This window comes from Esox lucius, chromosome 2 (assembly GCF_011004845.1).
Source record: "Esox lucius isolate fEsoLuc1 chromosome 2, fEsoLuc1.pri, whole genome shotgun sequence".
NCBI classification, from domain to species: domain Eukaryota; kingdom Metazoa; phylum Chordata; class Actinopteri; order Esociformes; family Esocidae; genus Esox; species Esox lucius.
Window position 1 is genome coordinate 35,457,501 of NC_047570.1, and position 12,550 is coordinate 35,470,050.

Sequence of the window (12,550 nt, forward strand, 5' to 3'; positions counted from 1 at the left end):
CAAGCTATGTTGTGCTATAAAGCGAATGGCAAGACAGAAATGCCAGCGGGAGCCTTTACCAGTAACCTTGGCTGACTGTAGGTGATCTGAAAACCAAAGAGATTGACAATCGGCGCTCTGTGCAGGGTTGTTAACTTCTCTGGGCAGATAAACACTAGAGCATCCTACCCATCCGCTTTCTGCTTTGGTAGCAGCCTGTGAGTGTGGCGTCGGCCCTGTTGAAATGCATCTGGAAGAGGACATGAGGGAGTGAAGACGTATTGACGGAAACAGTGGTGTGACCCCGGTAATTCCTGGGTGTGGGGGCTGGGAGGCAGAGTGGATCAGGCCTTGCCGGGGCGTGACGGGCAGGTCAAACAAGACATGTGGAGGCCGACACACTGAAGGATGGGACAGGGGGGGCAGGAAAACCTCCTGTGATTTTTAGGAGGCCGGAGATGCATTACCGATATTTCTGTGAGAACTGTAAATCATAAATGTTTAAAAACAAAAAGTTACATCCAATATTAGTAGAATGAGGTGAGTTCACAGTGCAATTCACTTTTAACAGATTTTCATCACTTTTACAGTGATACAGGGTTAACTCACTGGGTCAAGGGTTATGGGATTATGCCTCAGTGGGTGAAGGGTTACGGGGTTACCTCACTGGGTCAAGGGTTATGAGATTATGCCTCAGTAGGTGAAGGGTTACGGGGTTACCTCAGCGGGTCAAGGATAACTGGATTATATTTCAGTGGGTCAAGTGTTGCGGGGTTACCTCCATGGGTCAAGGGTTATGAGGTTACCTCAGTGGGTCAAGTGTTGCGGGGTTACCTCCATGGGTCAAGGGTTATGAGGTTACCTCAGTGGGTCAAGGGTTATGGGGTTACCTCTGCGGGTCAGGGGTTACTGTTTATACCTCAGTGGGTCAAGGGTTATGGGGTTACCTCTGTGGGTCAGGGGTTACTGTTTATACCTCAGTGGGTCAAGGGTTATGAGGTTACCTCAGTGGGTCAAGGGTTATGGGGTTACCTCTGTGAGTCAGGGGTTACTGTTTATACCTCAGTGGGTAGAACCTGGGGCAGAACATGGCATTTCATCATTCATTAAAGACATGTTTATTATGGTAAAAATCTTGAACCATGTCTGTAGAACAGAGCAGGCCCCTATCAACTGACAGCTTCACCAGACTGTCTGTAGAACAGAGCAGGCCCTTATCAACTGGCAGCACTCTTATTGACAGTACCCCTGTTTTTTCTTGTACAAGGGGGTTGGGGTACTTCCAAATGTCAGTAGAGGGAAGGGGGAGTTTATAGGGCACTCAGAGACCACCTGATGGATGGTGATTTGGGCATTGTTCAGCATGATGTCATGATGTTTGCTGCTCCCACTGCCAACATGGTTTTTATGATGTGTTATAATGCACTCCAGTTTACTTACAAATACGTAACTTGTTTTAGTGTGTGGCCCGGAACTCTTTGCAATCCAAATGAACCTCGTATTAAGACAGCTCCGAACAAAACGCAGTCCAATTGAACCGTGGGTTTGTTAAACCGTGGCAGCCCGAATTATCTTTTACCTGACACTTTCCACCTAGCAACCTCTTCATCTGGGAAAGCTCATTAAGGTCAGCCAGTCAATCAGCTGGTCAGACAGACAGTTTGTCAGCTAGTCAGCCAGTTAGTCAGTCAGCCAGCCCGTTGGTCAGTCAGTCAAACAGTCAGTCAGCTTGTCAGTCGGTCAGTTTGCCTTTGTTCCCCCTCCTTTGACTCTGGACCACCCAAATGTTGGTCGGCTCCTCCCACTTGACCCTTGGGTTGAGTCACCCCTGCTGGGCTTGATCCCCACCGGCTCCCAGGACACAGGAAGGGGTTTCGAATGGCAGAGACGCACAGCGACGCTCCCGCCTTTCACCGTCCCGGACTTCGGCCTCGTCCGTCTGGCCGGGCACCAGGACCCCACCGGTCACTGTGGTGGAGCGACACTGAGTTGTGGCTGGCAGCTTTTGGGAGGAAGGCCTTTGATGATGGTGACGGGAAGGCGATGCCTTTACACACGGTCTCCATGGATACAGAGAGTCTACAGAGCTGGCAGAGACATTATCTAGCTGCCTTGTTAGACGTCCTACCTATGGGGAGGGACCCTTTTGGACCCCAAATTGAACCCTATTCCCAATATAGTGCCCTACTTTTGACCGCAGGCCAGTGGATCTCGAATGACACCCTAATTAATGGGCTCCAGTCAAAAGTAGTGCGCTAAATGTGAACTAGGGTGCCATTTGGTACTGAAACCTGACGTGTTGCTGAGATTAGTTGGATGGTCTATTGGGGATTATCTGGCTGCTTCCGAGACATCGTTTCACTACAGACCTGTTTGCGTCTTTACTTTTGTAATCACTTAATTTAAAGACGTTTCAGAAGAATTTCTGATTCTACTGCCCTTCTGAGTAGATCCTACTGAGCATGGGATGGTCCATTCAGATGCTGTGTCTTAATTTGATCATCTGCCTGTAAAGTTTGTAATTTCAATTTCCAAATGTACACCTGATCCTGACAATAACTGCAGTTTCCCTGTTGTGAAAAACTCAAGGTCTTCCATCTGTGCTTGGCAAGGACACAATACTTATCCAATGGGTAAAGTTTTTCAGGAAAGATTAGTTGGCTTAAAGGTTTCAGAAAGACTTCAATTCGACACAACTCAAACCTGTTGAATCACTCAGAGTGTAAGTGTTCTCAAGGAGAATATACCCGACGACAAATCGAATATCCCATGTCTTCTCCGAGCCTTGTGAGGGGGTAGGCCTGTCCCAATGAGCGCAGGACGTTGACAGGAAGCACATAGCTATGTGTCTGGCTGGTGTGTGGCGTAGCCAATTTCAACCCGATAGGGTCATATAAGAAGGAAGTATAGCGGAACACGGTGCATGTCAGCTGTGCATGAAACTGAACAGGCAGGCAGACAATGATGCCTTTCTTTTAAATATTGCTTCACTGACATAGATTCTGAGGCTGGTTCAACCCGTTGTCTTCTCTGATCTGAGTCATCTATTTATGGGACCAATCGGATGTCTTTTTTTCTATGCAGTCCTGGCGGATAAGAAAATTATCTCTGGTGGCTCTGTCCATTGTTTGGCTGTTGCCGGGCAACTGTGGACCCTCAAAAGTAGTCCACTGTAGAATAGGATGCTATTTGTGGACTTCCATTAGCTCCTGTTCATGGTTGTCCCTCAGCCTGTCCAACCTATTAGTTCCCATGGTCTCAGAAGCTTTCTCCAGACATTCACACCTCCAGAGGCATATAAAGCAAAGCTAGTCATAAAGATGGCAGACTGCTGGAAGGGTAGGTGTTCAGATTAGTGTATGGAAAAATCCTTCAGAAAACAATGATAACCCAGTTTATTCTGTGTGCATGTGTGGACGGGCAGACGGGCGGGCGTGCGCGCAAACACACGAGTAACCCACTTCTGAGAGATGTCAGGGTTGTGTCTCTAGCTTATATGGGATCGATGGAGACAGAGCTTGGCTTGCCTTCCGCAAACACCGACCCTCTGACAGCACTGCCCTTGGGCCTTTGTTTTAAACCGCACCAACAATTGGGAAATGAAAGGCCTCCTTTTGATGTGAGAAGGGAGTGCAGTGACCTTCAGACTGACGTTGTTCCTGGGACTAGGTTGTTGATTAGGCCTTTTATACTCAACTCCCTGTTGGATAAGATTCTCTCTATGTCCATCTATCCTTCTCTCCCCCTGTAATTAACATTTTCAGACATTAGGTCCAACCTGGGGGTTTATCCTCTAGGGCTGAGGTGATTTGTGAGCCCCACATTTTCAGTTCTCTTTGGAATGCCTGGCCTTAATTTTTCATGGGTGGTTTTCAAGATATTACTCAATGTAGGTTTAGTGTTCCTTCACACCAAGTTATCTTCCAACTTGATACACAACAGGAATGTGACGAGGAGCCTAATTGTGTGTGTGTGTGTTTATGCATTGCAATCCTGGATGTGTTCTGTCTACAGTTCTTCAGAAGTGGCTGCTATTGTGTTTTTATCAGACTCTCGTTTGCAGTGGTGTGTCAGTTATTTTGCAGGATACTTTGTCTCCAATGTCTTTAGTTCACAATGACATTTTAACTATCGGTCATCAACACCTGATGTGTTGTTATTGCACAAGCTAATAAAAGGTATGTTTTCTTGGCCAATGGACGTTGTGTCTTACGCAGCATGTTCATTCCTGATTTAGCGTTATCTCCGAGTGGGTACTTGGCCTTTGTGAAAACGTGGAAATCTCTGTCATTATTACAGTCAGTTCTGTCATCGAATCATCTTTGAACCATCATCCAAATGAGCCTGGTAATGTGCATCCACTTCCTTTGGGAAACGACATCCAGGAAAAACGGCTAAATGCGGCAACTTCTGTCCAACTGTCTCCTTTCACCTCAATAAAATGTTTCCTGACACAATGTTTTTCCAGGCCTGGGGCCCGAGTTGATGCTGCCGGCGAGTGGGGATCCCGGAGCCAGGGACCGTGTCTCAAATAACACCCTAATCCTTATTTAGTGCACTATTTTCCACCCAAGCCCCTGTGAAAGCGGTAGCAAACAGGGTGACACCTGGTACACTGTCAGGAAGAGGACTGTGGAGAGTGGAGAGTTCCCGGCTCTTCCCGCTGGAGGTGTGTAGAGGTCAGGGATGTTCAGCTAAACGTAGGCAGCTAAACGTAAGCAGAACCAGGTCTACTGGGTCAGGGTTGGTCTTTGACACAGTGGGTTGCTATTATTGTTCAGACAAATTCTGTGATTTAATGACTCTCCTGGCTCTCTCCCTGGTTCTCACTCCCGTTGTCTCTCGCTGCTTTCTCTGCTATAGACATTTGTAGATCTCTCTCCCTGGTTCTCTCTCCTGTTGTCTCTCGCTGCTTTCTCTCCCATAGACATTTGTAGATCTCTCTCCCTGATTCTCTCTCCCATTGTCTCTCGTTGCTTTCTCTCCCATAGACATTTGTAGATCTCTCTCCTGTTGTCTCTTGCTGCTTTCTCTGCCATAGACATTTGTAGATCTCTCCCCTGGTTCTCTCTCCCATGATTATCACTCTCCTCTTTCTCTCTTTTCTCTCTGCACTGCTATCTCTCTTCTCTCACTCTTTTTAATCCCTCTGGTTTTCTCTGATGTGTGGCTGGCCTGGTCTGTCACTGGTGCAAGGTCAGGGGTCATGTCTCTGGTGGGCTAGCTGAGTTACTATCACCAGGTGTATGTTAAGAGAGGGTTAATACCTGCTACTCTGTGTATACTCAAATCCATTTAGGGGCTTGACCTCTACCATAAGATCCACCAAAACATTTAGCACAAGAACTACTATGAACTCTACCACAACCACTACTATAAAATCTTGCAGAACAACTACTATAACATAAAGGTTACACAACATCTACCACAAAAACTCCTACCACCTATCAGTAACCTTCACCGTAACCTACTATAACCACACACCCCATAGGCTGTCTGCATGAAAGTTATTTTGTCAGATTCACTACCTCCATCATCATCCATTCCTCATTTCTGATTGGGAAGATCTCTTCCTTCCTGGCCAGTCTTCTCTTTGGTATCTTAATCAGGCAAGATGACCGGTAAGGGAAAATGTTTTAGCATCACCCCTGTCTCTTCCACTGACACACACACACACACACACACACTGGCACACAAGCCCAGACAGACATGAAGCAGGTTTTAAACCATGGGCCATTTAAGCAGTAAACCTGTTTAGCTGAGTGAAACAGCCCTCCAGGGAATAGGATCTGATTGATTGTTCAGTGAACTGAGGTTAACCTATGGAGATGGGATTAGCACAGGGATAATCTAATAGGCTCTATATATAACACCACAGAGGGGCCCAAATGACACCCTGTTCTCTGTCTCGTGCACTGTTTTTGACTTGAATGATTCGTGTTGCAGGCCTGCTCATATGGTTGATCAAGCACTTCAACTCCAGGTGTCTGTGTGTGTGTGTGTGTATGCCCTGCAATTAGGCCCACTTATGGAAATGTGTGCTTCTCTTCTATCACATATTCATGGAGATTAGCTAGGCAGACAGACAGGCAGACAGACACACAGACACACACACGCAGACAGACAGGTTTAAACAGATCCTGCCACTTGGTGAGCTGTTGGCTAATGTGGTTGTAGGCAGTAGACATTTAGGGGTTTTATAATGACACTCTTTTACAGTCCTCTAGGTTTTCTAAGACTGATGCCTGATGACTCAAAGTCCTCCACTGCTTGTTGGCTTGCTACATATTTCAGTATGAGGATCATCTCCAACCAGTTAGTGTATAAAAGCCAAAGATACTTTTTCTAAATGCCCACTTCAATGTGTGAGAGTTGGTTGGTGGTTTTGTCCCATCCCGAGGCAAGGAGCCTGTATAGCCAATCTGACAAGCTTTCCAACTCTTATACCGACTTTTTATTGATTGTGACTATTTTCTCACCAAAACACACACACACACACACACACAGTTTTTCTCACCCAGCATAATGATGTCATTATGGAGGCTGCCCAGTCATTTGACTCAAACTCTCCCTTTTGGACTCTCTCTCTTTCTCCACGCTTCACAAAACAACCCTGTCAAGCGATACAGCTTCACTCTAAAGACCTGGGTTCAAACACTGTTAGTCATAAAAATAAATAATTAAACAATTTTCTCTAATCCGCTGTGGCTGCCAGGAGGGCAAGGTCTGCCATCTTGGAGCTGCTGTATTATTTGGTTCTATTGTGACAGGCTAGGTCAACCGTGCATGGTTTATGGGATGAGTGAAGGATTTGGACCGTGTTCTTTAGGAAACCCACCATTCTGAAGGAGCAAATTATCCCCCCCCTTCGTCTGATTTCTTTGGTGGTATTATAGAACATTAGGGTTACTCCAGCTGTAATGATGTTGAAGGAAAGCTACTGAGCTTCAATATATTCGAAGAGGCTTTAAGAAATGAGAGATGGGGCGGTTAAAGTAAGTGTTTTCATTCCTGAGTTTGTCACAATGTGCTTTCTCTCACACATTTCAAGAGAGGAAATGTATTAATAAATGTTCCTTCCTTCCTGGACCAATCAGGCTAATATATCTCTCAGTCCCTCCCCAGCACCCCCCCCATCCAGGCCATACCTCTTTATGGCTTTATCTTCCCAACAAGGGGGCAGGGCTGAATTTAAGACTAGCATATTAAAAGGTCCTAAATGTGTTGCAACTGAAAAGCCCAAACTATCTATTTCTGAGCGCTACATCTTTGGTTGTGTCATCGTGTTAGAATAAGCCTGCCAAGTTAGGAAACACAGGTCCAGGTAAGACTTGATGTCTTCATTTAAGATGTCATGGTTGGGTGTTTTTGGGAACCATTTATGGACCGTTGGTCCTCCCTCCCTCCCTCCCTGTCTATTCTGCTGGTTAACTGACTGACAGCCCAGAGAGCACGGAGCGCTAATGATGACGTCGTGAATTATTCAACATGGTCTTTGGTCTGCTCTGGGTGGGCTAAAACACCCCTGGGAATAACATGCGTACACACACTGTCTCTTGGGATGGGACCATACAAAGGCACTCACTCAAATAAAAGCATTGTGGCACCACACCCTCTCCATAATGTGTGTGTGTGTGTGTGTGTGTGTGTGTGTATGTGTGTATGTGTGTGTGTGTGCGCGTGTGTGTTTACCTGTCAATTGAGCTGTACCCTAAATTGTAACCTGAATGCAGCAACAGAATTGGGATGCTCCCTAAATGCTGTCGTGGCTGTAGCACAGAATAAGACCTAACCCTCTGACTGGTTTCCATGAATATCTAGGAGATAAAACCTGTAGAATATGATAGTATTGGTGTGACACCAAGATCAGTCCTGTTAGAGCTAGCTGAGAATTAGCATGGATGCTAGCAGATACAGTAGTTAGCCTGGATGCTAACAAAGGGCCTGCACATTCTTAAACAGCAACCTTTAAGAAAAGGTTCCTTGGATAGGTGAACCTTGCTCACATTAACCTTAAGCACTCCACTACATTGGGTCAGATGCTGGTCATATTCAGCGATCCTTGGCTCTTTTTGTAGTCTAGTTTAACTTCATGGAAATTTACAGAAACAACCTGAGGAGGATGTGACTAAAACGAAACGTTTGATTATTTCCTGAGACAATTTGGTTATCCTCTCTCAACTTAAAGGTCATATTTTGCGGGTCTCTCAAAAGATATCTAATCTCTGACGAACACGCTACTCTGTGCGCTATAAACTGCACGCTTGTCTAACCATTGGCAGAACAAGATTGAGGAAGGAAGCACGTCCTAACGAAAGATGTTGCAGTGTGAACGAGGCATTTTGCCTCGCCTAGACGTCTCGTCAAGGCCTGCAGTCTAACGGCAGACATTTGGAGTGAGGAGAACGCCTCGGAATAATGGGCCAACCTAATTAAAGTGTGCTGAAATCCCCAGACAGACAGACACCATCAAAGTGAGATTATGAGCCAGATAAAGACCCTCTGTTCTTCTCCCTCTTTCTGTCTCTCCCTCTCTCCCTCCCTCCCTCTCTCCCTCTCTCTTCCCTTCCTGTGACCAAGGACATGAAGGGCAGGGCCTTCAGGGACACCTGGAGAGGAAGGTGACACACCAGCAGACCGAGTGTATGAGATGGGTTGCATTCAGGGCAGTCTGGTGTGTGCGTGTGTGTGTGTGTGTGCGTGTGTGTGTGCGTGGGTCTGTGTCTATCGGTGTGTGTCTGTGTGTGTATAACCTGTATTGATTGAACTCTGCACACAGTAGATAGGGATTCATTGTTCTGGTTTTCAAGTCCCACAACTATTCTTGCTAGTTCCATGCCTTATCAAACACTGACTGCCTGCTTGCGTCCATGGTTTGTCTGCCTACCTGGCTGCGTATGACCCACTCTCATGACCGTCTCTGTTGAAGAATTCTGATCTGGTCCAAGGAGAGAAGGCTTTGCCCCTTAGTGCCAGGAGATAAGGCTTTGCTCCTCTGTGCCAGGAGATAAGGCTTTGCTCCTCAGTGCCAGGAGAAAAGGCTTTGCTCCTCATTGCCAGGACAAAAGGCTTTGCTCCTTAGTGCCAGGACAAAAGGCTTTGCTCCTCAGTGCCAGGAGTAAAGGCTATCCCATCTCAAGCGTTCTAGACACTCACTAACCATGCAGACACGTTTAACCTGACCAGTTGCTCTTCAGTAACACTTGATTCATATTAATTCAGTTGATTTAAAGTGTTGTTTTTAACAAACTCTCATCTTACAATGGAATTGATGTAATATATTGTTTGAAACTCTTATTTCTAAGTGTAGAGGTAGACAAGCTGTGTCTTGCTATAGCGCCTCATAGTATGGAACCGGTGACAGCTGATAGCTAAGTGCTAATATCGTCCTTCCCAGATACATTTCACTGCTGACTATAGTCTCACTGTGTCAGTCGTATGGAAGTGCAAACATGTCAGTATGACTCATGGAGCTGGAATATTCTCAGATAGTGTCCCAAGTTGTGATGTGGTGCTGGGGCCTGTTGCTGGGGGAGTGTTGGGATCTGGTGGTGTCAGTTTGGTCTGGGATCTGGTCAGACGCAGGGGACTATACAGGTTGTTGGGATTTAAATATTACCCAATGAGGGCAGCAGCCTGGGGGTTTTCTGTTCCAGCTGTTACCCTACGCGGAGTCTGCTGGTTTTATGTTCCACCTGGTACCCTGTGAGGTCCTGAAGCTGCTTCTCCTGTTTTGCCTGGTTCTGTGAACTGTTGACAAAGAGAGAGAGAAAGTGAGAGACGGAGGGAAAGCAATGGTGAGTGAGGGTGTACACGCAAAGACACGGACAGAAACGGGTCGCGCCGCCAGAGCCTGGGAGTGTGTGGTTCATATGCCCAGCCTTCTCCTCTCTCAGTCGATCCCTCTCCCCTTCTCTTGCCAGGACACTGAATCCCTGGACAGCTGCATCCAGGCCACGCTGTCCGCCCTCTACCTCCCGTTGGAGGCCACAGAGGCCACCTTGCTGTGTCAGGTGTTGGACGTGGTGGAGAGCCGCTACAGAGGAGATGGACTCCGGTACCTCATAGACTTCCTGGTTCCGGCCAAACACATACTGCAGACTATCCAGCAGCATGCCTGTGTGAGTTGGGGGTGGGGGGGGGCTAGCATGTCTACACTGGACATCTGTCATGTCCCTCTTCAGGAGTCTCCTGCCCCTCTATCAGGTTTCTCCCACCTCCTTTTCTCCCCCCTCCCTTTATTTAAACTTCAATCTGAGTCCTATGTCTCTTTTACAGCAAAGCCATGTGTTATGGCAAAATAAAAGATGATTATATATAGAGAAAAAGAAAGTACAAGGAATTATATGGGTAGGAATCACACACACAGTCCATTTCAGCTGTCTTATAGGCACCAAGACTTGGGGCTGTTGTTTACTCTGCAAGGCAGTCCATGAAAATGGGGCATAGTAGTCAAAAGCAGTAATACTTAACTTCTAGTAAGACCTCTGTACATCTAGTACCATCTTGTCTTGTGAGCACTTAACTGATATTTTTCCAAAGGCTTTTTGTGGTGTGATGGTTAGGAGGTTTCTGTACAGAGGCGGTGGTCATGACTGTGATAAAACAACTCTCTGACTCCTGGGGTTGACACTGTCAATGTTGTGATGCTGCTGAGTTGGGCTCAGGAGGGAGGTGAAGAAGAGTTGGGCTCAGGAGGGAGGTGAAGAAGGGATGGGCTCAGGAGGGAGGTGAAGAAGAGTTGGGCTCAGGAGGGAGGTGAAGATGGGATGGGCTCAGGAGGGAGGTGAAGAAGAGTTGGGCTCAGGAGGGAGGTGAAGATGGGATGGGCTCAGGAGGGAGGTGAAGAAGAGTTGGGCTCAGGAGGGAGGTGAAGATGGGATGGGCTCAGGAGGGAGGTGAAGAAGAGTTGGGCTCAGGAGGGAGGTGAAGAAGGGATGGGCTCAGGAGGGAGGTGAAGGGATGTGGGGGGAGGTAGAGGGATGAGGGGTGGGGTAGAGGGAGGGATAAAGCTGATGGCCTGCTGTGATTGTGTGTGTGTGTGTGTGTGTTTGCCTGTGTGTGTGTGTGTGTGTGTGGCATCACAAAGTGTTGACAGTATAGGAAGTGGAGGATGATTGGTGACGCGTGGGTTTTTTCTACAAAGAGGAGGCGTGAGAGGGGGCGTGAGAGGAGGGGTTGTCGGCTGGTAACCATCATTAACAACGGTGGTTCAGGAGAACTGCCTCCTCGTATTACCAAAACAAGGAGCATCTAAAATAACAAGACAAGCTATCTTTGTCTCTAGTTACATGTGCGAGTGAGTCACGATACGAGAGAAAGAGGAGGGGTTAGAGACGGGAGGGTTAAAAGAAAGAGAGAGGTGGCGGCAGTGAAAGAAAAGGGAGGTAGAGACAGTGAGAGAGAGAGAGTGAGGGGATAAGTAGAGGGCTGGCTCACCTGGGTGACTAACAGGGTTAATGACTCAGCATCATGAGGGAGGCGAAGCCTTCAATTAGTGACTAAACAGATACACCTCTGACAGAAAATGCAGAGAGAAAGCATGAAAGAGGGCAAGAGATGGACAGATTAACAGAGGTCAGATGAGAAGACCTCCGTCCCATTCTGTTTCTCACTCGGAGGGTGAAAGAAAGGAGGAGGAGTACGGGGAAAGTTGGGGGGGGGGGTTGAAGACCCAGACAAAGCAAGGCTCTGTTGATCTCATCTCTATGGGAAAGCATGGCGGAAGCCCTCATGATATCCTTTAGGGGGAGGGGGTATTCTGAGATAGACAACACACCTGAAGTCAGTAGATGGACAACACACCTGAAGTCAGTAGATGGACAACACACCTGAAGTCAGTAGATGGACAACACACCTGAAGTCAGTAGATGGACAACACACCTGAAGTTAGTAGATGGACAACACACCTGAAGTCAGTAGATGGACAACACACCTGAAGTCAGTAGATGGACAACACACCTGAAGTCAGTAGATGGACAACACACCTGAAGTCAGTAGATAGAAAGTGGGAAGATATACTAGTCACCTGAAATCAGTGGAAAGATAGATAATATACCTGAAGTCAGTGGGAAGGAGCATAAAACCCCCTCCCCCGATGAAGAAGGGTAACTGAAGAACCCTGAGTGTTTGATGTCTGTGTTTCTTTCTTCTTTTCTTTCTCATGCTCTCCTCTCTCCCTCTATTCTCTCATCTCAGTCTCAGGCCTTTGTTTTAAACCACACCAACGATCTAAAATAAAATGGCCTCTTTTTGATGTGTGCAATGGGAGTGCAGTGATCTTCAGACTGACGTTGTTTCTGGGACTTGGTTGTTTGTTGATTAGGCCTTTTATATAAATGTTCCTTTGTGATAATATTGGCTCTCTTTGGGCTGTCCATCCCTGACGGAGACACATCCCTCTGCCTCCATCCCTCTATGGTGTAGCGTTCCCCACCCGTCTCCATGGGCTTCTGCGTGCTGACCGTACTGTGTTTTGCTGTCAAGTGTCTGTTCTGTTAGGATGGCCAAATATTTTGTGATACACAGAGGGACCGTACCTCAAATATTGCGATGTGTGGTGTTAGCTGTC

At 47.0% G+C, this 12,550-nt stretch overlaps 1 protein-coding gene across 6 annotated transcripts in view; it reads left to right on the forward strand.

The window, feature by feature from the left end:
- Window positions 1-12,550, forward strand: part of plekhg4 (pleckstrin homology domain containing, family G (with RhoGef domain) member 4) — a 75,287-nt gene that overhangs the window by 3,655 nt on the left and 59,082 nt on the right. For 5 of the 6 annotated variants that reach the window (XM_029114348.2, XM_029114349.2, XM_034287471.1 and 2 more), the window contains exon 2: window positions 9,903-10,100. The exons of the other annotated variant lie outside the window; for it this stretch is intronic. In XM_029114348.2, the coding sequence (XP_028970181.2) occupies window positions 9,903-10,100 (198 nt within the window). The remainder of the gene's footprint in view (window positions 1-9,902; window positions 10,101-12,550) is intronic. 6 annotated transcript variants of the gene reach the window in all.